General features: G+C 43.3%; 1 protein-coding gene across 1 annotated transcript in view; it reads right to left on the bottom strand.

Annotated features, from left to right (window-relative positions):
• B4GALNT3 (beta-1,4-N-acetyl-galactosaminyltransferase 3) overlaps positions 1-27926 on the bottom strand; it is a 177768-nt gene that overhangs the window by 6457 nt on the left and 143385 nt on the right. Inside the window, exons 9-19 of the mRNA XM_040436438.1 lie at positions 13005-13071; positions 11453-11581; positions 10540-10649; positions 9895-9995; positions 9563-9624; positions 7028-8777; positions 3949-4250; positions 3516-3669; positions 2553-2625; positions 1861-2014; positions 1635-1761 (exon numbers count right to left, since the gene is read on the bottom strand). Coding sequence (XP_040292372.1) covers positions 1635-1761; positions 1861-2014; positions 2553-2625; positions 3516-3669; positions 3949-4250; positions 7028-8777; positions 9563-9624; positions 9895-9995; positions 10540-10649; positions 11453-11581; positions 13005-13071 — 3029 coding nt within the window. The remainder of the gene's footprint in view (positions 1-1634; positions 1762-1860; positions 2015-2552; positions 2626-3515; positions 3670-3948; positions 4251-7027; positions 8778-9562; positions 9625-9894; positions 9996-10539; positions 10650-11452; positions 11582-13004; positions 13072-27926) is intronic.

Raw genomic sequence — 27926 nt, 5'->3', positions numbered from 1 at the left:
TAAATATTTTATGAGGTATCACTTTCTGTTTTAAAAGCAGAGAAATTGAAATTTAGAAAATTGCGAATTTTTCAAATTTTTGGGTAAATTTGGGATTTTTTCATAAATAAAGGTGAAATATTTTGACTCAAATTTATGACTATCATGAAGTACAATGTGTCACGAGAAAACAATCTCTGAATGACTTGGATAAATAAAGGCGTTCCAAAGTTATTACCACATAAAGTGAGATATGTCAGTTTTGCAAAATTTGGCCTGGTCAGGAAGGGGGCAAAGGGCCCAGATGGGAAGTGGTTAAGGGGTTAAAGAGGCTCTATCACCATGATCTACCCTATCAAACCAGGCATATAGCTTGGTAGAGTTGATCATGCTGTTTAAAACTATACCTGTCTTGCCACTGTAGGTGCCACCGTTGAGGAAAAATTTGAACTTGTATTATTATGCAAATGAGGAGTTGGGGCACCAAGAGGTGGGCTGTAGTGGTTTGAGAACCGCTACAATGATAATTGGTGCTGACTACACACGCCTTCCGATGCTGTAAACACCCCTCCCCTTAGGCTTCATGCACACGACCGTTCCGTTTTTGCGGTCCGCAAAACGCGGATCCACAAAAAACGGAAGCCCATTGTAGAAATGCCTATTCTTGTCCGCAAAACGGACAAGAATAGGACATGCTATATTTTTTTTGCGGGGCCACGGAACAGAGCAACGGATGCGGACAGCACACGGAGTGCTATCCACATCTTTTGCGGCCCCATTGAAGTGAATGGGTCCGCAGCCGAGCCGCAAAAAATGCGGCTAGGATGCGGACCACAACAACGGCTGTGTGCATGAGGCCTTAGATTTACAGCGCTAGACTTCTTTTCTAGAGCCGAGTTCTTACGCCTGCACAGATGTGATCAAACACGGAGTGTGCAGGTGCCATGATCACAACTGAAGATGCGCGATAATTCAGCTCTAGACGTGAAGTCTAACGCTGTAAATCTAAGGGGGAGTTGTTGTTTTTTAGGTCTAGAGGCGTATGTAATCAGCACCAGGGGCATTGCTCAAACCACTACAGCCCACCTGTTGGTGCTCCAAATCCTAATTTTCATAATAAAGTAAGAATTTCTGCACAACACTGGCATCTACAGTGGCAAGACAGGAATAGTTTTAAACAGCATGATCAACCCTGCCAGGCTATATGCCTGGTTTAATAGGGTTGATCATGGTGAAATGGCCCAATACATATTTAAAAGGGAAATTAACGATCGTTATTGCAATTATTCATTCCCCATTCGCTTTGCATATGGTTGGCAGCACATCTCCTGATTACATTGTGAGAGATGCAATCAGCTGATAAATGAATGTTTTTGCTGGTTTGTTGGGTGAACAGCGGCACCTTTACACAGACCAGATATCGGAACGAGTGTTCGTTAGAAACAAAAAACTAAGAAAATAATTGTCCAGATTCTCGGCTAGTGTAAAAGGACCCATGGTAGCATATTTACATAGGACAAGTCATGGGAACAGGCATTTATGCAAACATTTATTTCTTATAATCTACTCATATAAATGGGCTCTTAGTGAACTTGGTCCCAAGCTTGCCTATAATAATTAAATTTGTGGTTGTAAATACCCTTTAAGCTTCTTACCTATCCAGCAGCTCCCAGTCTTCTCCTCCCCATCTCTCCCGAAATTCTTCAGTGTTCATTCCCCCAATATGATCCAGGTCTGACTTGTAAATTCCCAGCAGGCCAAATCCATTCACTTCCCAATATCCTGCAGAACATTGTAACATGGTTAAGGTACCCCAACTGGATGGGGCTGTCGGATGGTGAAGGGGCAAATATAACTTTTTAATAATAGAAGCAATCTTACCATCAGGCCATCGAGGAGAAGCACCGCAGTTCAGCCTCATTACCATGGGGGCATACACCATCTTACCCTCTAATGTGTGAGTCCGCACCGAGTCAATAATTGATGGAGGAAAATGCATGTGAAGGTCACACAGGAAGAGGATACTGTGAGGGTTCTGGAGGTGACAGTATAGGGTTAATTTGGCGGTCATGTAACGATGACAGCACTAATGCTGTGGACATTTCTTCTAAAATTAACAAAACGCCGTGAGTCATGTTCTGGCAAATTAAAAAAATCCTAACTTGTTGTTCCTTAAAGATGGGGGATACCTAATATAGCAAGTAGTCACCCAGCTTTTTCAGAGCCCTGAACCTCACTTTGTGTAAATATATGCATAATGTATACGACCGTATTTTTTTATCCATGTACTACCTGCATTATTTTTTTTTGGCTAGCACACTGACCCATTCATTTCTATGGTGCCATGCACACATCCGTATGTTTTGCGGATCTATGTGGCTGTTGTGCAAATTATAGAACGTCCTATTCTGGTCCAAATTGTGGACAAGAAAAGTCATTTTTAACAACAAAGAAAAATGTGGAGTACACACAGTAGGTATCCGTACTTTGTGGATTTGTGGTTTGTGGACATGACGCCATACATAGATAACATGTTTATTTAACACTGTGGATCATGACCTTGCCAGACTCACCTTCACCAGATCTATGCCAGCCTGTAGGCCTGCAGAACGCTCAAAGTTCCCTTCGAGTTGTACAAATTGGTATCTGCAAATAGAAGACAAGAAAAGAGAAGTATTAAAAAAAGTGCCTCCTTCTGGTTAACACCCCATCTTATTACAGGTAGGGGTAGCTGATATTTTCCCCACCTTCCCATTCTTTCTTGGGGGTGATGTGACCCTTATGGAAGATTAGTACTGCCTTGTTGGACCAAAGACTGCTGTGACGTGCCATACAAGCAGATGTGACCACTGAGGCTTGTGATTGCCCGCAACAGTCATGGGACCAAACCACTTCCCTCCCGGTCATGAGGGAAGTACAAGTGGCTGGGAACGAGTCTAGGAAAACAGGCATGGCATGGCAGCATCCCCCTGTGTAGCTGATAGCCTGATACTCGGGGCAGTGGCCAGCAGGGCTCAAGAGGCAGCTGCCTTGGGCCCCCCAGGATCAACTGGGCCCGGGGCAACTGCCCCTTTTGCACCTTGTTAAAGACGGCCCTGGGTGAGTGTTAGGTCCCGAGCTACTTGAGAAACGTTGGCGCGGTGCTCGGGCTCAGACATGTCCTCCACAGTAGGATATGTTGGCTAATCTCTCAATTTTAACATCAGTATAAGGGTTTAGTAAGACCGAAGAGTGCACCTGTCTTTGCAAATGTTATTATATTGTTATATTGGTTATCACATCCACATAATTGCTATCTTGTATAGGATGTCTAGTGTGGTACTTGTGGCCCGCTGCGGGCATCCTCCACTGTATGCATTTTTGCTGGGTATCGCCTGCATATGGGTTTGAGCACTTCCTGCCTAACACCACGCCATTTTTTCTGTTGGTTTGTAAATCTGGGACAATGTCTCTGCAAGGCATCTGGAGCTGGATCAGAAAAATTGAGCCACAACCACTATGAAGCTTTTATATGGACGACTAATTTCTCTCATTACCTGGGTAAATGTGATCGTTTCAAGGCATCCCGGACATCCAGGTCAGTGCTGCTAAAGTCCACAACAATGACACTGAATTTAGGGTCTTCTGTGGCCTGGTACAAAGATTCCATGTCCCAGATAAACTTCTGCACCCAGCGAGCTTGGTTTTTCACTACAAACAAATGCAAACTTTACAGAATGTGCATTTTATGACATCCCCCAGCCAAAAACTATTTACTGAAATCAATAATTTATTAATAACCAGTATGCCTGCCAGTAATGCTCTTCTTTTCCAGACCCCTGAATAGCAAATCATGCTTAGTTATATAGTGACACAAACCCAGCTCCTGTATGATGGAGTAACTAACTAGGCAGATACATTTATGTGTCTTGTTACATGTACTGTATTTGCTCTCTGCCTCTCCTGCCTCAGGTGCCTCACATTACTCACCTGGGACTATAAAATAGACCATAGCCTGTGGGTTCCAGACCAGGCCAGTAGGCCAGCACAACTCAATATGCCTCTCGGTCCCCATTAACCTCCGACGTGGCCCCCACATCCGAAGCTTCATGTCCCTCTCCTGCTCCTTCAACTCCTTAGTAAGGCCAGTCCATCCAGGGGCAAAGACATAATGAGCGAATCTCACACGACGGTTGTATCTGTCTTTAAGTTCCAAGTCCAGGAAATATCGACTCCCACGTACGTAGTCCAGACGTTTCTCAATATTAATAATCCTCTGGAATTTGTACATTCTGTAACCGTGAACAAAACAAAATGGAGGTAAGACATTTATACTGGGTCGACTAAGCAGGAAGCCAACATCATCAAGAGTGGACAGGACCTCACACCCCTCCCCTGCTGACAAGCTCTCCTCTGCTCTTTATATGTTCCTGTCTCCTCATATAAAGACACTGCTTACTAACACATATACAGATTAATTGTCTTGTCAGATTGACTCTCATGGTCTAGATATCTAGATTGCTTCTCCTGGACACATTTCTCATGTTATCTATCAATCTATCTCAGGGAGGTATACATTGCTAGCAGACTGATATATCGTTTTGTGGGGAAACTTTCAGTATTTCATTCATTTAAAGGGAACCTGTCACCGGGATTTTGTGTATAGAGCTGAGGACATGGGTTGCTAGATGGCCACTAGCACATCCGCAATATCCAGTCCCCATAGCTCTGTGTGCTTTTATTGTGTAAAAAAAACGATTTGATACATATGCAAATTAACCTGAGATGAGTCCTGTCCCTGAGATGAGTCACATACAGGACTCATCTCAGGTTAATTTGCATATGTATCAAATCGTTTTTTTTAGTAGGACCACCCACATGACTCCTAATTATAAATACAGCAGAGATCTCATTGAATAAATTCAATTTTCCCATAAAACCAAGAATCTGCTTAACTCCTCCTGCTCAATAACATGCTGCCTGCAGATTGTACTGCATTTTATGGTAACAGGTTCCCGTGACTGGAGAGTGTCAGACTGTGCGGGAACACCCCCCTTCCCCCAATGGTAATACAAATCTGGACCTCCTTCATTACAAACTTCTAGCAATTCACTATTCCTTTACATTTACAAATACAGGTGTGGTCAATGCAAAGAACTGGCACATGATTTATTCAAACCAAGGACTTTAATGGACGTGTGCACAAAAGACTATTTAGACATCAATACAGGATAGGATTCTTTACAGTTCGAGTAGTCAAACTGTGGAATGCTGTACCCCAAGAGGTAGTAATGGTTAGTGTCAGACTGCTGTGCCTTGTGGGGGCCCACTGTAAAACTATGTGCAAATACCACCTGCTCACATATCGGCAGGCAGCAGCAAGGTGCTCAAGATGACTGATTATGGGGTTCCCAGCAGCGACGTTGAGAAGGTGCATCCCTGAGGAAAGAGGATACTGGCTGTCCTTCCTCTGTGTCTAGAAGTCATCTCAGCCGCACAATGCGTCTATAATAGTAGGCAGTTGTTAAGCAATCTAGCCAGTTTTTATATATGGAAGTTTAGGCTGGCAGAGATGCCTATTTCTATCTAGTGCAGTCAGTCTACTGTGCCATGTGCCACTTGTGCAGGAAGTGGGGGACTGGCGGCTCAATCTTGCTAAGGGGCCAAATGGGGGATTCACCTGTTTCCTGTGGTCCGATCTGATCCTGGTATTGGCAGATACTATATCAACATTTAACAAAGGGCTAAACGCTTATCTAATAGCAATTGGCATTGAAGATTATACTTAAAGGGGTTCTCCAGGCTTTTAATATTGATGACTACGGATGAGTTAATCGACTTCGGGTTTCCCGAACCCTGAGTTTGAGATTTGTTTTTTTTACAGTACAAATTCATTTATGAAGTTATTGCGCGAAGTCTGGCTAGGCTTCGCGAAGCAATAACTTCGGCTCATCAGGGCCAATACATTCTAATACTGTACGGAGCTCCTGCTCCGTACAGTATTAGAACAAAGTTTTATGCGAATCGACTTCGGATGTTTCATCCGAAGTCGATTCGCTCATCCCTAGTCCCGGCCACCAGAGAGGCTGGCATTTATTCTTATAGTGTGCAAGAACGAGCACCACTGCTGGATTACAGGGTGGTTGTAACCATGGAAATGAGCAGTGTATAATGTGATGGAAAAATGAATTCAGCCAGCAAAGGAAGCAAAAATGATAATAAAAATACATTAGTAAGGAGCTTGTATTAATTTTCTCTACATGATAAATCTCACTTGCTGAAGTGAGAAAACACCTTTAAGACCGCCCTTGGTCGACTATCAGCGAGTGAGAGCTATGTACATATGTATACACACTTAGGCCTCATGCACACTAACGTATTTTTGGTTTGCATTTTTTACGGATCAAAAGCGGATCCTTTCATTTCTATGGGGCCGCAAAAAAATGTGGACAGCACACGAATGTTGTGTGCTGTCTGCATCCATTTATCATGTAGAGAAAGTGAATATAAGGCACTTATTAATGTATTAATGTATTGTGATTGTCCTTATTGCTTCCTGCTGGCTGGATTCTTTTTTCCATTAGATTATACCCAGAGGTTACAACCACCCTGCAATCCATCAGTGGTGATCGTGCTTGCACACTATAAGAAAAAATGCCAGCTTCTCTGGTGGCCAGGACTGTGGGAGCTCACATAAGCTGGTGCTTTTTTCTATAGTGTGCAAGTACAGCCATGCTGCTGGACTGCAGGGTGGTCGTAAGTTCGTAACCATGAAAACTTCCTCTGCATAATAAATGCTATTTGCTGAAATAAGCATAAGTTGGTGTCGTTTTACTCCAAAAATGGCACTTTTTTTTTTATTGCACTGAGGCTCAATAGTAAATCTGCCCCTGTATGTCCACATCTTATCCTCCTATTGAGGCTCAATAGTAAATCTGCCCCTGTTTGTCCACATCTTATCCTCCTATTTGCCAAACTTATTAAACTGACTCAATTCTTATGACTGTTGCCCAGCTTTCTTCCTTCCTTATTTCAGGATGACCTCAGGAGACTATCACCAAGTTCTCACCCTCGATGCCATTGGTTGAGCTTCTTCATAAATGATCCAACTATGATCAGGGCTTCACTCTCTTTCAACTGGAGATTCCCAGATGTATTACACTGTAGATCAATGTAGTCTGACCTGAGAACCTGGAAATCTGTCTGACTCACATGGAAAGTCCGATTCCAGAACACAGGGTGCTCAAAAACAAAGGGATATTCAAGCTCATCAGCTTCCTCATCCTCTTCCTCAGGATCATCTTCCCTATACAGCTGATGACCTTGCTCGTCCGGATCATTACGATATGGATTTTCCTCTGCATATTTGTCCGAGTTAGGTTGTTGTTGTATTTGGTTTTCTCCCATTACAGATTTTCGCTTCTCATCTTCCATTTTGTATTGAGTTTGAGCTTCTTCTTCTTGGCCCAGTTCTACATCTTGGTGTCCAACAAAAATTCCATTTACGTTTTTGCTTTCAACTGGTGTCACGTGGACCATCTTCTCTACTTTGTCAAGTCTTTGTTTTCTATCCTGATAATAATCAGTTATTGGTGGGTTTTCTACTTGTTGCTGCATTCTCTGTCCTACAAGCTCTATTGGTTCAAGGTCTTGGTTTTTCTCAACATTTTCTTCCAAGCCTATCTGCTGATTCTGAAGTATTCTCTCTTCATGATTTTCATGTTCTCGATTTCCCCCCTCAATTGTTTCATCTTGAGGCTCTGGCCTTACTTGCTTACCAGGTTGTGGTCTCCTAGAAGATATATAGTCCTGATTAAGTGTAAATGTTGCATTCTCAACTGGGCTATGATATAGTTGAGATCCCAGATGTATAAACTGATTAAATTTGGGCATCTGTTCCTTCCTAGCATTTCCTTCTGGCACTGGATTGTCACCCACAACATTATGTTGCACCTTCATATCAACTTGTCCTAAGTTCTTTTCCTTTATATGGTTTATTTGAGAATCCAGGATCTGTTCATTGTCTGCTGTCACATTTTCATGTATTTTCAGCTTAAGTGTATTTTCCTCAACCCAGTTGGGTCTCTGCATTTTGCCTGGTACCTTCCTTTCATGACGGGGATGGAGACCTTGTCTGGCTCCTTTTGCTATTTTAGACTTATGTTGTAATTTTTCTCCTGCTTGTAACTCTTCTGTCTTGTTCCCATCCAATTCTTGGCCTAGTTTTTGGAAGTTTAAGCCTTGTCTTGCATAAGAATCCTCCTTCCTGTAATTCATATTTTGTATACTGTGTATCTTATGTAGGGTAGACTCCTGTGGAGTGTTCCTTTGTCTACCATCATTTTGCACCTTTATGGACTTTTTTTTTCTTCGTAGATTTTGGTTTTGACTTTCCTTTTTCCTTGATATATCTGATTTGTTTCTCTCTGCCTCAGATGGACCTTGGCCATGGGTCACATGGTCTGTGTTTGTGAAGAAGGTGTGGTTCCTCCTTCGAGGTCTGGAATTACTAAGGGCAGGGATTTTCTGGTGCTCTTGTTTAATTGTGGGGGGATGGCTTATAAGATTGTTGGATCTTTTGGAATCTGGGGTTTTGAGACTTTCTATGTCCATATTTCCAATGTTTTCTTGGGGTTGCCTTGTCCTCCAGTGATTAGGTTCTAAGGGACTTGGTAGTTTGTTTTCCTCTGCTACAAGGAAAAGCTTTCTCTGTCTTATTGTGTCATCTTCACTTGGTTCTTCCTGTTCTTCTCTGTCAACAAACTGATTCTCGTTGTCTTCATACTGGAAATCAGAGGGGTTGTAGTCCTCCGGCCAACCTGTTACATTAAAAGAAAAGTATATTTACAACATTTCACATTTACAAAAATTGTTCTAAAAAATAGACACCCCATGGCACAATTATCAGTGGGGCTTTGGAAGCTGAGACCCCCACTGATCACATGTATGCGCCAGAGAGCTGCAAGTGTGAGATCACTGACTGAAACCAATAGGATTATCCTTGTTTTGTAGGAGGAGAGTTTGGAACTCCATATATATATAGTTCCAAACTTTTGGTCACATTTATTAAGATGGACGTTTTAGGCACCGGCCTTAATAAAGCCCTGCACTGGCCGTGGATCCACCGCAGTTATGAAGAGGCGCCGGCCTCTACATAACTTCAGGGGATCCACCACCGCTTCTAAATGTAAAGAAGCTTCCTAGCTGTCTTACATTTAGAATATTTTCTACAACTTAAACAGGTGTAGAAAATGGTAAATGAGTCGGGCCTGCTGGCCTGTCCCCAGCCACACCACGCCCACTTGGCGTGAGTGGGGAAAAGTCGCAGGTTGCAGTGCAAAGGATTTTCAGCTTAAGTGTATTTTCCTCAACCCAGTTGGGTCTTTGCATTTTGCCTGATACCTTCCTTTCATCACGAGGATGGAGACCTTGCCTTACTCCTCTTTCTATTTTAGTTGTAATTTTGCTCCTGCTTGTAACTCTTCTGTCTTGTTCCCATCCAATTCTTGGCCCAGTTTATGAAAGTTTACACCTAAAGTAGGTGTATTTCTGTTTAATAAATGAACCCCTATATGTATAGATCCAATGCTACTCAAAGTGTTACCTGGGTGATCAGCAGGTCCAGACTGTGGTCTCTCTACCTTCATATATTTATTATATCTCAGCCTGTTGGATTAGAGATAAAGTTTTAATGCAAAATCCATCATTGCTACTTTTATTACAGTGTCACTATTATATGTGCCAGTGCCCCTTCATGATAGTATGGGGGGGGGGGTGAAGTAAGAATATGAGTAATTGGTAGTGGTGGTGGGGGTGGTGAAGAGCCTTCAACAGGAAAGGTAGTCATATGGCAATGCTCAATGCCCAACGCCTTATCCCACCACTTTGCTGTGTCCCCCATTTACTGGTATCTGCTGGTAAGAATGTTATAGATACCTGTCTCTGTACTGAAAGTTCTCCTGGTACATGCACTCGTTGTCCTTCTCCATGTGACTGAGCCGTGTGTAATCATTAGGATACACATATGTGAGGCGAACCTGAGGGTTGCAGAATGTGTTACAGATAGATGCTGACATCTTCATTATAGCTAGGCATATCCTCTATTATATACTGTGCTGATTCCCTCGTGAATATTCATTTTATGGCTGCCTCTAGTATTGTCCTCTTATATAAGAGTATTTATAGGGCTGGTTAAGCTCCTCTTCATTTATAAAACAGGTCTACTGATAACGCTCACACATAATGTATGGATGTCTCTGGAGGTTCTCAGCACTGGAGATATGTGACATAAAGTAGTAATCATGGGGGACAGGGATATTTCCACATTTCATGTTACTCATCCTATTGAAGGGCACTTCCACAACCTGAAAAGGCTGGAAACAGGAAACATAAGGTCATATCCACCTGTCCTTCAGTCAGGCTCCAGTCTTGGATGGCTGATAACAGGGAACAAAAGTTTATATCACTTGTGCTACATTCAGCCTCACCTGAGCCTGAAATGGCTGATAACAGGGAGCAAATGATGCTATAGCATCTGCACATGTTGCACATATGGTACATCCTCTAAATCCCTAAACTTACAAACTGCAGTCCCTGGTATCGTTGTAGTGGGTATCCCTCCACCAGGTAACTGGGCTTATATGCGCAGCTGGGAAGGACACTGTGCACCCGATTCATAGGCAGAAGATGGACTGAAAAAGAAAATCAAAGGTTTAGATGATATGATTAGAATTTGAGGCCTGTTTCTTTTTTTGGGGTGTTAATATACTTTGTGTTACAATTCCTTGCCATTTTCAAGATAACTGATTGCTGTCAGCAAATGGGAACATTCTTGTATACATCCATACCCTGAAAACCTGTTTTAACATAATATGCCTGGCAGCTAGGAATTTGTTGCAATTGTATCCTGTTTAGGCTAATACATTTTACCTGCACTGATACATTGTAACAAACTTTCAGGAAAGAAGAGATATTTTCGCTAAAAAGTGTCCATCTGGGAGAAGTATAGGTCAGTACAGATTTTTGGTATCTGAATGTAAACCAGAACATTCTTATTTGGTGTCAGCAAGCAGAGCTCTTATTTATTTAGTTCTTATTTGAATTGGCAAGGAGATTAAACACAGTGAGGGGTCATTTACCAAAGACTGGTGTAGAGGACATGGCCTCTTAATAAATTTGTCGCATCTGTGATGTCTGTGCGCGAGAAACGGAAGCCTATGTTAGCTAGGAGCTGGCTTGGATTTCAGTTATAATTGATGCTAGTTTTCTGGATTAAATATATTACATTTATTGGGCTGCCCCCATTCATTAAGCGCCACCCACTTTAAAAGAAAGTGTCATTTGCACAAAGATTTGTGACTTTTGTAAACTCTATTAGAAAGTTGCAGAATGTTTAATTCCACAAGGATTGCATAATTTTTATAATAAACTGGAAAACACCTTTAATGGCTTCTAAACTTCTATGAAATACATTGGGAGCTGCCAATGGTCTCACCTTTATAGATGTTGTCTCTGGGATCTTCTTTGAGCATGTCCGCAGGATGTGACTCAGTCCCTTTCTTATAATGACTGGCTTTACTCAAGGGTACTAGTGATGTGTTTCCTAGGGGCAGGTTTACGTCATCTATAGATAGAAATTGAATAAACTCGATAGGCGATAGCTACAGCAAGATGATAAATGGGCGGACCCTTTATTTTTAAATCGGCGTGGCTTAAACAATAAAAGACTTTGGAATTTCCACCATTGGAAAAAGTCTGTAATTTTTTAAATATTTAGGATGTCAGTTACTATAAATACACTGCCTGTCCAAAAAAAAAGTTGCCACCAAAAAACAAAGGTCACACACTCTAATATTTTGTTGGACTGCCTTTAGCTTTGATGACGGCACAGATTCGCTGTGGCATTGTTTCGATAAGCTTCTGCAATGTCACAAGATTTATTTCCATCCAGTGTTGCATTATTTTTCACCAAGATCTTGCATTGATGATGGTAGAGTCTGACTGCTGCGCAAAGCCTTCTCCAGCACATCCCAAAGGTTCTCAATGGGGTTAAGGTCTGGACTCTGTGGTGGCCAATCCATGTGTGAAAATGATGTCTCATGCTCCCTGAACCACTCTTTCACAATTTGAGCCCGATGAATCCTGGCATTGTCATCTTGAAATATGCCTGTGCCATCAGGGAAGAAAAAATCCATTGATGGAATAACCTGGTCATTCAGTATGTTCAGATAGTCAGCTGACCTCATTCTTGGAGCACATACTGTTGCTGAACCTAGACCTGACCAACTGCAGCAACCCCAGATCATAGCACTGCCCCCACAGGCTTGTACTGTAGGCACTAGGTATGATGGGTGCATCACTTCATCTGCCTCTCTTCTTACCCTGATGCACCCATCACTCTGGAACAGGGTAAATCTTGACTCATCAGACCACATGACCTTCTTCCATTGCTCCAGAGTCCAATCTTTTCTGGTTTGCCTCACTGATTAGTGGTTTTCTTACGGCTACACAGCTGTTCAGTCTCAATCCCTTGAGTTCCCTTCACATTGTGCGTGTGGAAATGCTCTTACTTTCACTATTAAACATAGCCCTGAGTTCTACTGTTTTAATTCGATTTGATTGCACCAAACGTTTAAGTGATCGGCGATCGTGATTATGATCGCCACATTTCTTCCTCGAATACGGTGGATCCCCACTATCACCCCACCTTCCAGTTTTTAATAATGCGTTGGACAGTTCTTAACCCAATTTTAGTAGTTTATGCAATCTCCTTAGATGTTTTCTCTGCTTGATGCATGCCAATGATTTGACCCTTCTCAAACAGACTAACATCTTTTCCACGACCACGAGATGTGTCTTTTGACATGGGTGTTTAAGAAATGAGAAGCCAGTCATTGCACCAGTTGGGGTTAAATAACTTGTTGCCAGCTGAAAGATAATTGCCCATGCAGTAATTATCCAATAGGAGGCTCATAACTATTTGCTTAGTTAAATCCAGGTGGCGACTTTTTTTTGGGACAAGCAGTGTAGTAACAATGGAAACTTACCAGAGAAGAGAGACAGAAACTTTGAGTCGATGAGTGTGAACTGAGAGCCAACCGAAGGCTGTCGCCACTGCCAAGGGAGAACATGTGCAATGTTAGAAAACACCATACATACTATAACTAGTATTAAACAGATGTACATATATGTAACTATAAGAAAAACACAAGAAGCAGCGCTCACTTGTTTGCAATTACATAAGGAGGCAAAGAAGTGCTTTGGATAAGGCACTAGTAAACTCCACAAAACAAAGATATGAATCCGGCTTCCATTAAAGGGACTGACCTTTAGGTTTTGCTCACTAAAACCCAGACAAACATACAGCATGAAACGCACAGCGTCTACATGTTTCAGATCAAGAAAATGCCATCTTTAATCATGACCTGATTAAGGATAACATTTTCTATATCCAAAATGCGAGACGCTGTGCGTTTCATGGTGTATTTTTGTTTGGGTTTTACTGGACAAAAAGTAAAGGTCAGTCCTTTTAACCCCTTCATCCCCGGGCCTGTTTTCACCTTCCTGCCCAGGCCATTTATTGCAAATCTGACATGTGTCACTTTATGTGGTAATAGCTTTGGAACACTTTTACTTATCCAAGCCATTCTGAGATTGTTTTCTCGTGACACATTGTACTTCATGATAGTCATAAACTTGAGTCAATATATTTCACCTTTATTTGTGAAAAAATCTAAAATTTACCAAAAATTTGGAAAAATTCCCAAATTTTAAAATTTCAATTTCTCTACTTCTATAATAGATAGTGATACTTCATATAATAGTTATTACTTTACATTTCCCATATGTCTACTTCATGTTTGGATCATTTTGAAAATTACATTTTATTTTTTGGGGACGTTAGAAGGGTTAGAAGTTTGGAAGCAAATCTTGAATTTTTTCTGAAAATTTCCAAAGCCCACTTTTTAAGGACCAGTTCAGGTCTGAAGTCACTTTGTGAGGCTTACATAATAGAAACCACCCAAAAATGACCCCATTTTAGAAACTACACCCCTCAAGGCATACCAAACTGATTTTACAAACTTTGTTAACCCTTTAGGTGTTCCACAAGAATTAATGGAAAATGGCGATGAAATTTCAGAAGTTCACTTTTTTGGCAGATTTTACATTTTAATAAATTTTTCCAGTAGCAAAGCAAGGGTTAACAGCCAAATAAAACTCAATATTTATTACCCTGATTCTGCGGTTTACAGAAACACCCCACATGTGATCGTAAACTGCTGTATGGGCACACAGCAGGGCACAGTAGGAAAGGAATGTCATTCGGTTTTTGGAAGGCAGATTTAGCTGAACTGTTTTTTAGATGCCATGTCCCATTTGAAGCCCCCCTGATGCACCCCTACGGTAGAAACTCAAAAAAAGTTACCACATTTTGGAAACTACGGGATAAGGTGCCAGTTTTATTGGTACTATTTTGGGGTACATATGATTTTTAATTGCTCTATATTACATTTTTTGTGAGGCAAGGCAACCAAAAAATGGATATTTTGGCACCGTTGTTAGTTTTTATTTTTAACAACATTCATCTGACAGGTTAGATCATGCACTATTTTTATAGAGCAGGTTGTTACAGATGCAATTATATCAAATATGTCTACTTTCTATGATGTTTGTTATAGTTTTACAAAATAAAGCATTTTTGAAAACAAAAATTTGTTTTTTGTATCTCCATTTTCTGAACGTCCTATTATTTTTATTTTTATGCCGATCGTCTTGTGCAGGGGCTTGTTTTTTGCAGGAAGAGTTGATGTTTTTATTGGTACAATTTTTGGGTATATATGATTTTTTGATCATTCATTATTACACTTTATGGGTCAAGATGACCCAAAAATTTGCTGTTTTGGCACAGTTCTTATTTATTTAGTTTTACAGCGTTTACCTGAGGGATTAGATCATGTGACTTTTTTATAGAGCAGATCGTTATGGACGTGGCAATACCTAATATGTCTACTTTTTCTTATTTATTTAAGGGTGGGTTCACACTAGCGTTATGGAGTCCGTTATGGCTTTCCGTTATAACAGGGTTATAACGGAACATAACGGAATCCATAAGACGGAAGGACGGATCCGTTTTGCTGCCCATAGACTTGCATTATGACGGAATGCAAAATGGACGCTTTTAAAAGGCATTCCGCTCTATGGGAATCACCCGACACAAACCCCTTCTATGTGGCGGTCAGCGCGGACAGCGGCATAGAAGGGGTTAATCCGCCGGCATCGGCTTTTACAGCGATGCCAGCGGATAAAGCAGGGGCCCGGCTACCAGGGACTGCCGGGCTCCTGCAATGATCACGCACACGCACCGCTCCGGTGCCTGCGCGATCACCATGACGTACTATTATGTCATATTGCGGGAACGCAGTGGTTCCCATGACGTAGTAGTACGTCATGTGTCGGGAAGGGGTTAAAGAAAGCCTGATTCATATCTTTGTTTTGTGGATATATGTAACTATACTGTATGCTAGAATATACCCAGGTTATACCAGCACGCTCCATATCACTATATACAAGAAGATATATAACTTATACTAGCTGTACATATATAATTATATACAGGAGATGCCCAAGTTATACCAGCATAGCCCATATCACTATATACAAGAGGATGTATAACCTATACCAGCTGTAGATATATAATTATATACAGGAGATACCCAGGTTATACCAGCATGGTCCATATCACTATATACAAGAAGATGTATAATTTATACCACCTGTACATATATAATTATATACAGAAGATGTCCAGGTTATACCAGCATGCTCCATATCACTATATACAAGAATGTATCATTTATACCAGCTGTACATATATAATTATATACAGAAGATGTCCAGGTTATACCAGCATGGTCCATATCACTATATACAAGAGGATGTATAATTTATACCAGCTGTACATATATAATTATATCAGTGGCGTAACTACCGGGGAAGCAGCTGCTTCGGGGCCCGGCGTCCCGGCAGCGTGTGTGACAGTTTATTTTCAAGTTAGTTAAATATCGATTCTTGTCTTAATGTTCAGGGCCCCTTCACAGCAGCCCCCTCGCTAATGTGATCTAATCTTACTGTCTACTAAAGTCTCCTGATGTGTCTGGGATTCGAACCCACAACCTCCAATGTATCAGTGTATCAGAGGCAAAGCATTTACCCTCACAGCCATAAAGGCTGCATTGCAACTGATTGAAAAAATATGAGACGACTTCTACTGTTATAGCTGGCTAAGTGTACATCTATACACATGACAGCTGCCCCAACACACCCAGCACTGCTATATCTCTATATATGTTATGGTCTTGTGGTTAAGTGCTTTGCCTCTGATACAGAGGGTCGTGGGTTTGAATCCCAGCAGAAACTTTTCTGAAATACAAGCACTGACTCCATATATGGACATACAGGGCGGGACACAGGAAGAGGCTGCATCGCATCGCTGACATGGAGGTAAGTAGAAGTGTTTATTTTATTTTTTTAATACCCGACTGTTACTGCCATGGGGGGAGCGGGAGGCACTTGATACTGGCACATGGGGGGAGGGGGGTTGGCATCTGATACTGGCACCTGAGTGGAGGTGGGGGGGTTGGCACCTGATACTGGCACATGGGGGGTACAGAGGCACCTGATACTGGCACATGGGGGGGAGAGGGGTTGGCACCTGGGGGGGGAGGGGGGGTTGGCACCTGATACTGGCACATGGGGAGGGGGAGAGGCACCTGATACTGGCACATGGGGGGGAGAGAGGCACTTGATACTGGCACTTTTTTTGTGGTGGGGGGGAGATGGCACTATGATACTGGGACATGGGGGGGAGGAGAGAGGCACTTGATACTGACACCTGGGGGGGGGAGGGGGGTTGGCACCTGATACTGGCACATGGGGGGGAGAGAGGCACCTGATACTGGCACCTGGGGGGGAGGGGGTTGGCACCTGATACTGGCACATGGGGGGGAGGGAGAGAGGCACTTGATACTGGCATGTGGGGGGGGGGGGGTTGGCACTTGATACTGGCACATGGGTGGGTTTGGCACTATGATACTGGCACATGGGGGGGAGAGAGACACTTGATACTGGCACTTTTTTGGGGGGGGAGATGGCACTATGATACTGGGACATGGGGGGGAGAGAGAGGCACTTGATACTGGCACATGGGGGGGGTTTGGCACTATGATACTGGCACATGGGGGGTGGGAAGGAGAGAGGCACTTGATACTGGCACATGGGGGGGAGATGGCACTATGATACTGGGACATGTGGGGGGAGGAGAGAGGCACTTGATATTGGCACATGATGGGGGGGGGCATCTATGGGGACACTTACTGGCACATTATTGGGGGGCATTATGGGGGACACTAGGCCGGCAGCCTATCAGAGGCCGGACACTGAGGGGCATCTACTGGGGCACTATATATGGGGCATTTTATACTGGTACATTATGGGGGGCACTAGCAGGAAGGGGGGAGAGGAGCACTATGGGGGAATTTACTGGGGGCACTATATAGGGGTATTTTATACTGGGACATTATGGGGGCACTATGGGGACATTAGCTCAACTGGGGGCATTACAAGGGGGTATTTTTGCACTGTCACATTATAAGGAGAATTATCACTACTGGGGGGGGGCATTATGGTGGGCTTTATTACTCCCCCATGGTATGACCCCCTAGTAGCAGCACCAGCCTCTCCCTGCTCTGCTATCCCTCTGCCCCTTCTCCAAATCCTTATTATGAAATCTTTCTCATTAGGATAAAGCACAACATCAGCTCCGCCGAGCCCCCGGCCAAGTGTTGAAGTGGCGTCCGAGATCCCCAAGGGTCAAGTAACTGTAAGCTTTCATATGAAATATGTTTATGTTATACACATATAGCATCCACTGTGCCACACAATATACAGTATAACGCTACACTGTGCCAAAGGAGTGGGGTTTACACAGGAGGAGGGAGGTGCGAAGCGCTCTGGAGGGGCCCTTACAAATATTTGCTGTGGGGCCCAGTCACTTCTAGTTACGCCCCTGAATTATATGTAACACCCCCAAGTGGCATTACCACTTCTACACTCTGCTTATGTCTGTATATGCAATAACCATTTCATCTTATGTCTTTATTCCAGGTCCTCCATGTAGTGTGCATTTCTTCCTATGCATTAGTGTTTATTCATGTAATAACCTGGTTCCTCAGCGGGTGGCAGCAGACTTGGCAGTGCTACTTTACAGAGTTTGGAACCTGGCTTTCCAGCTTTCTTAGACACTCTCCTCCGAGGAGACAGTACGGTCTAGAGATAACCAGTTGGTTCCTGAACTCCATGCTGTGGAGAGAAACAGCAAACGCTCGTCCCTGAGGGACTGAGCTCTCCATAAAATCCAGCCAGGACAAGAAGTTTCTGGAATCACAGTGAGAGACAGACTTAGAACAACAGCAACAAGCAGAGAGGAAAGCACTTCTATTTAATATTGCTAACATAGCAGAGCTGAGTGAGTACACCACAGATTCAGCAGAGAGAAGTTTGTTTTGCAGAAGTATTTGCCTGCCAAAGTCCTGTAAAACCTGTTGGGAACCAAGAAAAGTTCTGTGGATTGTTTGGATTATCGTTTATGCAAAGTAAAGCAACTGTTAAACTTCCATACAACCAAGTCTGGACTCAACTTTATTTCTACACTATCCAAGTTAACTACCCTTTTGCACTGCTTCGGACCACATCACGTCTGGGATCCATGGATATCCAGGTAGGAAAACCGTGATACGTGTACATAACATCTACAGAGATTGTAGGCCACCCTGCAATCCTACCTCTGGGTACCAACATTACCATCTACAAAGGGAGCCTTGAGCTTTCGCTGCTTAACCGCAGCTGGCGTCATGTTTATTTGCTCTATAAGAGGGACATATTTCGTAGAAACCTCCCAAGGGGCAAGGGATACCCCAGAAGCTGAACCGGTGGGCCCGTTGCATCATTTGGCGTCATGAACAGGATTCTGATATCGCAAAACTGTGTGCCATATGAATATAAAGCCTACAGGATTACAAAAAAAAACTTTAAAAGTGACTTTATTGAATTTACTATGGAGCGGCAGGCGCAAAACCGTGTGCGCCAGCGTCCAAAGGGTTAATCCGCCATATTTAATGGTGACGACGCAGCTTCTCCTACCAGTCCAGAAGCGGGAAAGACAAGAAACACCCCCTCCACTGTGCAAAAATCCAGCTCCGCCCACAGGGAGCGATCGCACGGCAAAATGAAGGGAAGTGGCAGCTCCGCCCCCAAAGCTCCTCCTTAGTCTTCAGCTCACGCCAGCATCTGGGAAGACAAAGGAAATTGACGGCGCCCTTACAGGGAGTGAAGCGGTGGCCATCTTGGAAAAGGACGAATGCAGTTCTCTCTACGCCGGATCCCGAGAAAGCTCCGTCCAGAGATCTGAGTAAGTACTACTGGAGAAAATAACCTTATTAAAAAGACTGTTTGGAACTGTTGTGTGCCTGCCAGAGCATTATACTCCCCAAAATTGCACAATCGCAGCAACTCTTAAAGGAGCCACTCACCAATTCCGCTGCAGTTGTCTATAGCAACACTGCAATCTAGCCTACATTTACCTCTCTAGTCTGGTAGCAAATACCCAAAAGTCATGTCTGACAGTGAAGATAGCAATCAGTTAGACTGCAGCGATCCACCTGCGGCAGCCGCAGCCGCATGCATCATGCCTCTTACTATGCCATATTACTTTGGAGCACCCTGGCTCCCACATTACGCAGGAGAATCCCATTCACTCAGGGAATTCCGTTTTAATTACGTTTAAGCTATATCCAGTATCTCAGGACCAGAAAGTGGAAATCCTGATTGGTCAGTTACAAGGAGCTGCACTCCGGGAGGTCAAGTCCTGGCCCTAGCTAGAGCGAAAAACAGCTGAGCAGATCCTAGACCAACTTAGTACCACCTTTGACACTAGGACCGCCTCTGAACTGAAGATGTGTTTCTTTGGGAAACAACAGCAGCCCACAGAGTCGTTAAGAGACTTTGTCCTATCCCTGCAAGGAGCTTTGCGGGCAGTTATCCAGCTAGATGCCCATGAAGCTGAGGGACAAGATCAGACCCTCAGGGAGCAGTTTATCAAAGGTGTCCTTGAAGAACCTCTCAAACGCCAGCTGAAGATGCTGTCGGTTCAGCACCCAGATATCCCATTCCTAGATGGTGAAAATCACTACTCAACCGCCTGAAGATAGGAAGGCCTGGCCCGTACTGTGATCCGCTGCCCACGGCCAGATAGTGGAGTGTGGGGCCCATACATCTGTCCCAGATGCTGTGGCAGCTCTGACTGCCCAAGTTGCCCTCCTAGCTGAGAATATGGAGGGGATGAGAAAACAACTAGAGCGACAGGAACATCAACCCAAGGCCCAGAAAGGGACTACTACACCAAGAGACTATCCTCCACCTGGTCCACGAGAGGATCGTTGTCGGCCGAAGAGTAGGTTGTCAAACCCCAGTCATTGACACACCAGAAAACCGACATGAAAGTATTGTCAGAAGTATGGACACACTGAAGATAATTGCTGGCAGTTAAACGAATATCACCCTGAGGCCAAGGACCGCCCCTCGGGAGGAAGAATACTAGGTCCCGAAGATCCAGCCTTCATGCCTAAATATGTGGAAGGCCGCCCTGTGATTGAAGTTAGCATCAACGGAGTAACGTTTTCTGCTTTGATCGACAACGGATCTCAAGTAACTACCATCCGCCGATCAGCATTCGAAATATGCCGGAAAGGAGCCCAATTGACACAGCCCCCGAAATCTTGGATCCACATCAGAGCTACTAACGGCCAAACGGTACCCGGCCTAGGTTATTGGGAACCCACCTTACGACTGAAGATACCGAACTTCTACACCAGGGAGTAGTCGTGATCCAAGTTCCAGACGACGATGAAGAACCTGTTGTCCTTGGGATAAATGTAATTGGGAACTGTTACTCTGAAGTGCAAGAAGCCTTGAAGAAAAACCTGCTAACTGCACCCAGGGCGACTCAACGTGTCATAAGCCAGACCCTCCAAGTGCTAACTGCTTAACAAAAATTCAGTAACCGACAGGGAGAAATCTGATCGTCTACTCCAAGACTTGTGAAGAGCATTTACAGCCTTTAGCAGATGTATTCCAGACTCTGGCTCAACATGGATTAAAAGTCAAACCTTCAAAGTGTCACTTGTTGAAACCCCAAGTGAAATATCTGGGACATGTTGTGAGCGCAGAAGGCGTGAAACCGGACCCTGATAAGATAGTGGCCGTACAGAGCTGGCCCGCTCCTAAGACCGTCAAAGACGTCAAGAGCTTCCTCGTATTTGCGAGTTACTAGCGGAGATTTATCCCACACTTCACTCAAATTGCGGAGCTCATCCAGGAGCTTTTGGAGGGTCATCCCAAAGGCGGTCAAAATGCTAAAATATCAGTAGAATGGAATAAAGAGCAAGAGATCGCTTTCCAGCTGCTTAAAGAAAAACTCGCTGAGCCACCAGTCTTGGGCTACCCTGACTATAGCCTACCATTCTGTCTCTATACAGACGCAAGTAAGAAAGGTTTAGGAGCCGTACTATCTCAGACACAAGCCGGGACTGAAAGAGTCATCGCCTATGCCAGCAGATCGTTACGAGAACCGGAGCGGAATGACTATAATTATGACTGGAACTGGAATTCCTGGCCTTGGTCTGGGCTGTAACTGAGAAGTTCAAGGATTATCTAGCGGCCACACCTTTCACCATCTATACCTATAATAATCCACTGGCTCATTTGAACACTGCACGTCTGGGAGCTCTAGAGCAAAGATGGGCAGCAGAAAATGCTAGCAGAATGCTTGGGTGTATAGGGAGAGGCATTACCAGTAGAAAGAGGGAGGTGCTCATGCCGCTCTACAGAGCACTAGTGAGACCTCATTTGGAGTATTGTGCGCAGTACTGGAGACCATATCTCCAGAAGGATATTGATACTTTGGAGAAAGTTCAGAGAAGAGCTACTAAACTGGTACATGGATTGAAGGATAAAACTTACCAGGAAAGATTAAAGGACCTTAACATGTATAGCTTGGAAGAAAGATGAGACAGAGGGGATATGATATAAACTTTTAAATACATAAAGGGAATCAACATGGTAAAAGAGGAGAGAATATTTAAAAGAAGAAAAACTGCTACAAGAGCACATCGTTTTAAATCAGAGGGGCAAAGGTTTAAAAGTAATATCAGGAAGTACAGATGTGTTATCGCTACCGCTCCCTTATTTCGCAATTCGTTACTAACTAAACTCGATTTGATCTCCTCCAGTCTATCAATACACACCAATGCCAGTAGATGGTGGTGTTGAGTTAAAGTTAATACCGCTATCCGGTTCCATTCAAAGAATACTAAGGAGGGCATGTGACTACCTTAATGTATTACACTGACCACTGCGTGCTTCCACTCCTACTAGTACCCCACTTCCCCTGACGAAGCCACACAGTGACAAAACATGTCGGGAGGGGTGTTACAGTGTAGCGCTTAACTTTTAGACAGTTTTGCAGCAAGGAGTTTCCTTGTAGCTAACGAAGCAGCTTAGGGCAAGTTAGAATCGGTGTGTGAATAGTGGATAGGTATATAGGGAATTAGTAAACAGCCGCGACTGGAATTACTGGCAGAAGATAGGGTTAATATAGCAGTATAAGCTAATCTCAGCTAATGGAGTGGAAGCACGCAGTGGTCAGTGCGATACATTAAGGTTGCAAGTACAGTACAGACCAAAAGTTTGGACACACCTTCTCATTCAAAGAGTTTTCTTTATTTTCATGACTATGAAGGCATCAAAACTATGAATTAACACATGTGGAATTATATACATAACAAACAAGTGTGAAACAACTGAAAATATGTCATATTCTAGGTTCTTCAAAGTAGCCACCTTTTGCTTTGATTACTGCTTTGCACACTCTTGGCATTCTCTTGATGAGCTTCAAGAGGTAGTCCCCTGAAATGGTCTTCCAACAGTCTTGAAGGAGTTCCCAGAAATGCTTAGCACTTGTTGGCCCTTTTGCCTTCACTCTGCGGTCCAGCTCACCCCAAACCATCTCGATTGGGTTCAGGTCCGGTGACTGTGGAGGCCAGGTCATCTGGCGCAGCACCCCATCACTCTGCTTCATGGTCAAATACCAGTTGTGTCACACTTTTTTGCAGCCTAGGTGGGCAAATGGGCCCACATTCCAAAGAGCACCTTTTGGATTTCACAGGGCATTTTTTACAGAATTTGATTTCAAACTACTTCTCACGCATTAGGGCCCCTAAAATGCCAGGGCAGTATAACTACCCCACAAGTGACCCCATTTTGGAAAGAAGACACCCCAAGGTATTCCGTGACACCCCAAGGCATGGCGAGTTTCTAGAATTTTTTATTTTTTGTCACAAGTTAGCGGAAAATGATGATTTTTTTTTTTTTCTTACAAAGTCTCATATTCCACTAACTTGTGACAAAAAATAAAACTTCCATGAACTCACTATGCCCATCAAGAAATACCTTGGGGTGTCTTCTTTCCAAAATGGGGTCACTTGTGGGATAGTTATACTGCCCTGGTATTCTAGGGGCCCTAATGTGCGAGAAGTAGTTTGAAATCAAGATGTGTAAAAAATGCCCTGTGAAATCCGAAAGGTGCTCTTTGGAATGTGGGCCCATTTGCCCACCTAGGCTGCAAAAAAGTGTCACACATCTGGTATCGCCGTACTCAGGAGAAGTTGGGCAATGTGTTTTGGGGTGTCATTTTACATATACCCATGCTGGGTGAGAGAAATATCTTGGCAAAAACAACTTTTTCCAATTTTTTATACAAAGTTGGCATTTGACCGAGATATTTCTCTCACCCAGCATGGGTATATGTAAAATGACACCCCAAAACACATTCCCCAACTTCTTCTGAGTACGGCGATACCAGATGTGTGACACTTTTTTGCAGCCTAGGTGGGCAAAGGGGCCCACATTCCAAAGAGCACCTTTCGGATTTCACAGGGCATTTTTTACACATTTTGATTTCAAACTACTTCTCACACATTAGGGCCCCTAGAATGCCAGGGCAGTATAACTACCCCACAAGTGACCCCATTTTGGAAAGAAGACACCCCAAGGTATTTCTTGATGGGCATAGTGAGTTCATGGAAGTTTTTATTTTTTGTCAAAAGTTAGTGGAATATGAGACTTTGTAAGAAAAAAAAAAAATCATAATTTTCCGCTAACTTGTGACAAAAAATAAAAAGTTCTATGAACTCACTATGCCCATCAGCGAATACCTTAGGGTGTCTACTTTCCGAAATGGGGTCATTTGTGGGCTTTTTCTACTGTATGGGCATTGTAGAACCTCAAGAAACATGACAGGTGCTCAGAAAGTCAGAGCTGCTTCAAAAAGCAGAAATTCACATTTTTGTACCATAGTTTGTAAACGCTATAACTTTTACCCAAACCATTTTTTTCTTTACCCAAACACTTTTTTTTATCAAAGACATGTAGAACAATAAATTTTGAGAAAAAATTATATATAGATGTCATTTAAAAAAAAAAAATTTACAACTGAAAGTGAAAAATTTCATTTTTTTTGCAAAAAAAAAAATGTAAATTTCGATTAATAACAAAAAAAGTAAAAATGTCAGCAGAAATACCACCAAATGAAAGCTCTATTAGTGAGAAGAAAAGGAGGTAAAATTCATTTGGGTGGTAAGTTGCATGACCGAGCAATAAACGGTGAAAGTAGTGTAGTGCAGAAGTGTAAAAAGTGGCCTTGTCATTAAGGGTGTTTAAGCTAGGGGGGCTGAGGTGGTTAATGAACTCCAAATTTTAACTATACCCCATGTGGATTACAAATAACTTAACTACCTCATGTGGATTACAAATGACTTTTTGCATTATATGTTCCTGTTTTGCAACGTTAGAAGCAAGCACCCAAACCATAGACTCAAACGTATACCTGAGCGCTTTGTGATTTCTACTGTGATATGTTTGTACTAACGTTTTAAAGTTTCAGCAATGTTCAAGCACCTTAGGCCATTGTATGAACTCTTTCACTAGCACAATGTGACCTCTTTTGCACTGTATATGGACGCTGGACTTTATATTGCTAGTCAGATAGTTAGCGTTTTTGCTTTATTACTCATACGGGCTGCCTCTGAGGACTTAAAAGTACTAATGGTCCTGTATTTCTCTTGTGTTATCTAGAAAGCCTAGGTATGATATCGTTATGTATTGTTGCTGCACAGGTAGGACCAAATGGTAAAGTCACAAGCAGGTCTAACACTTTGTAAAGGTAACCCGTGCCTAATCTGTGTGTTTTGAGGAAATAGTCCTCATGAAAATATGGGAGAATACCGGTTCCTCCTCCTATTTGTCTGTGTTCTAAGGTCTTGCGCACCGACTTATGGATACCTATGTTTTAGCTACCTGTTTCAATCATCAAGGTGACAAAGCGTAAAGCATAATTAGACCTTGTTGCCGGAAAGAAACACCGGATAAAGCCACCCTTCTATCTGCAGACGTTTCATTGCATAGGGGTGGGATAACAGAGCATAGACACCCCCGCGCTTCCTTTGGTGTTCATGGCCAGAACCCTCCAAAGTTAGTCAGGAATGAGCACTTAGTGCACACCTATTTGGTTCTCTGGTTATAACCGAGAGGGAAACTGTTCTCAGACACCCTACTCATCCAGGCAAAGACCTTGTGGTAGCCGTCGCTACATCAGTTAGTAACTGTATATATAGTCTAATGCAACACTTTAACTTCCCTTGGGTACTCTTGGAACTTACCCTAAGCACAAGCCGAGGGCGGCTTGCCTCTTAAGTGCCGGGGAATGTAACACCCCCAAGTGGCATTACCACTTCTATACCATGCTTATGTCTGTATATGCAATAACCATTTTATCTTATGTCTTTATTCCAGGTCCTCCATGTAGTGTGCATTTCTTCCTAAACATTAGTGTTTGTTCATGTAATAACCTGGTTCCCCAGCGGGTGGCAGCAGACTTGGCAGTGCTACTTTACAGAGGGTGGAACCTGGCTTTCCAGCTCTCTTAGACACTCTCCTCCGAGGAGACAGTACGGTCTAGAGAGAACCAGTTGGTTCCTGAACTCCATGCTGTAGGGAGAAACAGCAAACACTCATCCCTGAGGGACTGAGCTCTCCATAAAATCCAGCCAGGACAAGAAGTTCCTGGAATCACAGTGAGAGCGACTTAGAACAACAGCAACAAGCAGAAAGGAAAGCACTTCTATTTAACCCCTTAACGACCAGTGCCATACATGTACGGCACAGCCGGACATGACTCAACGCCCAGCACCGTACATATACGGCTCAAGGTCCGCGGCGCTCTGGGAACAATTGGCGGGGAGTCGGGGCACCATGGCTGCTCTTACCGGCAGGCAGCCATGCCGGGTAAGGACAGCATGGTGCTGATCTGCCCCCCCGGATCGCCAAGCAATGCGATTGGCCGATCAATGAGAGCGGCACATCGCAGTGCTGGAAGCTGTAAGAAGCATCGGGGCGGGGCGGGAGGAGGTCAGGGGGAGGTGGCAGGTGCTGAAGTCAGCACCGGTCACTTCAGAGGTGAGGCAAGGGACACCAGTGTTTTGGGTCCCCTGCCAGCGCTGCAATTGGCTGGAACAACGCTCCAGCCAATTGCAGCGCTATAGCTGCACAGGAAGAGAGAGAACTTCCCTGCATGCAGCCATTCTAGCTGGTGACTGCGTGCAGAGAGGTTCTATGTCTTTCTGTGCTATTGTTGGCTTGCTGGGATTTGTGGTGCACCACCACTGCGAATTTAACCCTTTCCTGCTGAAAGAAGAAGAAAAGAACAAAAGAAGAACATCTGGAAAAGCTGCACTGATTTTTTTTTCATTTGCAGCTGTTCCAGATCCCTCCGTCCCTGTCCCTTCCCACCCCCCCTCCCTCTCCCCCCAGCACCCCCGCCCCCATCCTTTTTTTACGGACGCCATTTGGTCCGTGCACTTTTTTGGTCTTTTTATTTTATTTTTTTTACCATTTTCCAGCTCTGCACCACTTTTTCTGCTTGCGAGCTGTGACCGCCAAGTGCTGCCTGATCAGCACCTGGTGATTATTTGTGCAAATTTTTTTGCTAATTTTTCTTTATATAAATATATATAGAGTTCTATATTTCTATATATATATATATATATATATATATATATATAAATAAATAAATAAAAAATAATATATATATATATATATATACAGTACAGACCAAAAGTTTGGACACACCTTCTCATTCAAAGAGTTTTCTTTATTTTCATGACTATGAAGGCATCAAAACTATGAATTAACACATGTGGAATTATATACATAACAAACAAGTGTGAAACAACTGAAAATAATGTCATATTCTAGGTTCATCAAAGTAGCCACCTTTTGCTTTGATTACTGCTTTGCACACTCTTGGCATTCTCTTGATGAGCTTCAAGAGGTATTCCCCTGAAATAGTCTTCCAACAGTCTTGAAGGAGTTCCTAAAGATGCTTAGCACTTGTTGGCCCTTTTGCCTTCACTCTGCGGTCCAGCTCACCCCAAACCATCTCGATTGGGTTCAGGTCCGGTGACTGTGGAGGCCAGGTAATCTGGCGCAGCACCCCATCCCTCTCCTTCATGGTCAAATAGCCCTTACTTTCAATGTTTTCCCAATTTTTCGGCTGACTGACTGACCAAGTAATGATGGCCACTAGTTTTTAGCTGCTTTTTTCTTGCCATAATACAAATTCTAACAGTCTATTCAGTAGGACTATCAGCTGTGTATCCACCTGACTTCTCCTCAACGCAACTGATGGTCCCAACCCCATTTATAAGGCAAGAAATCCAACTTATTAAACCTGACAGGGCACACCTGTGAAGTGAAAACCATTTCAGGGGACTACCTCTTGAAGCTCATCAAGAGAATGC

Source organism: Bufo bufo, chromosome 1, assembly GCF_905171765.1.
Source record: "Bufo bufo chromosome 1, aBufBuf1.1, whole genome shotgun sequence".
NCBI classification, from domain to species: Eukaryota; Metazoa; Chordata; class Amphibia; order Anura; family Bufonidae; genus Bufo; species Bufo bufo.
This window is presented reverse-complemented; position numbering and strand designations above follow the sequence as displayed.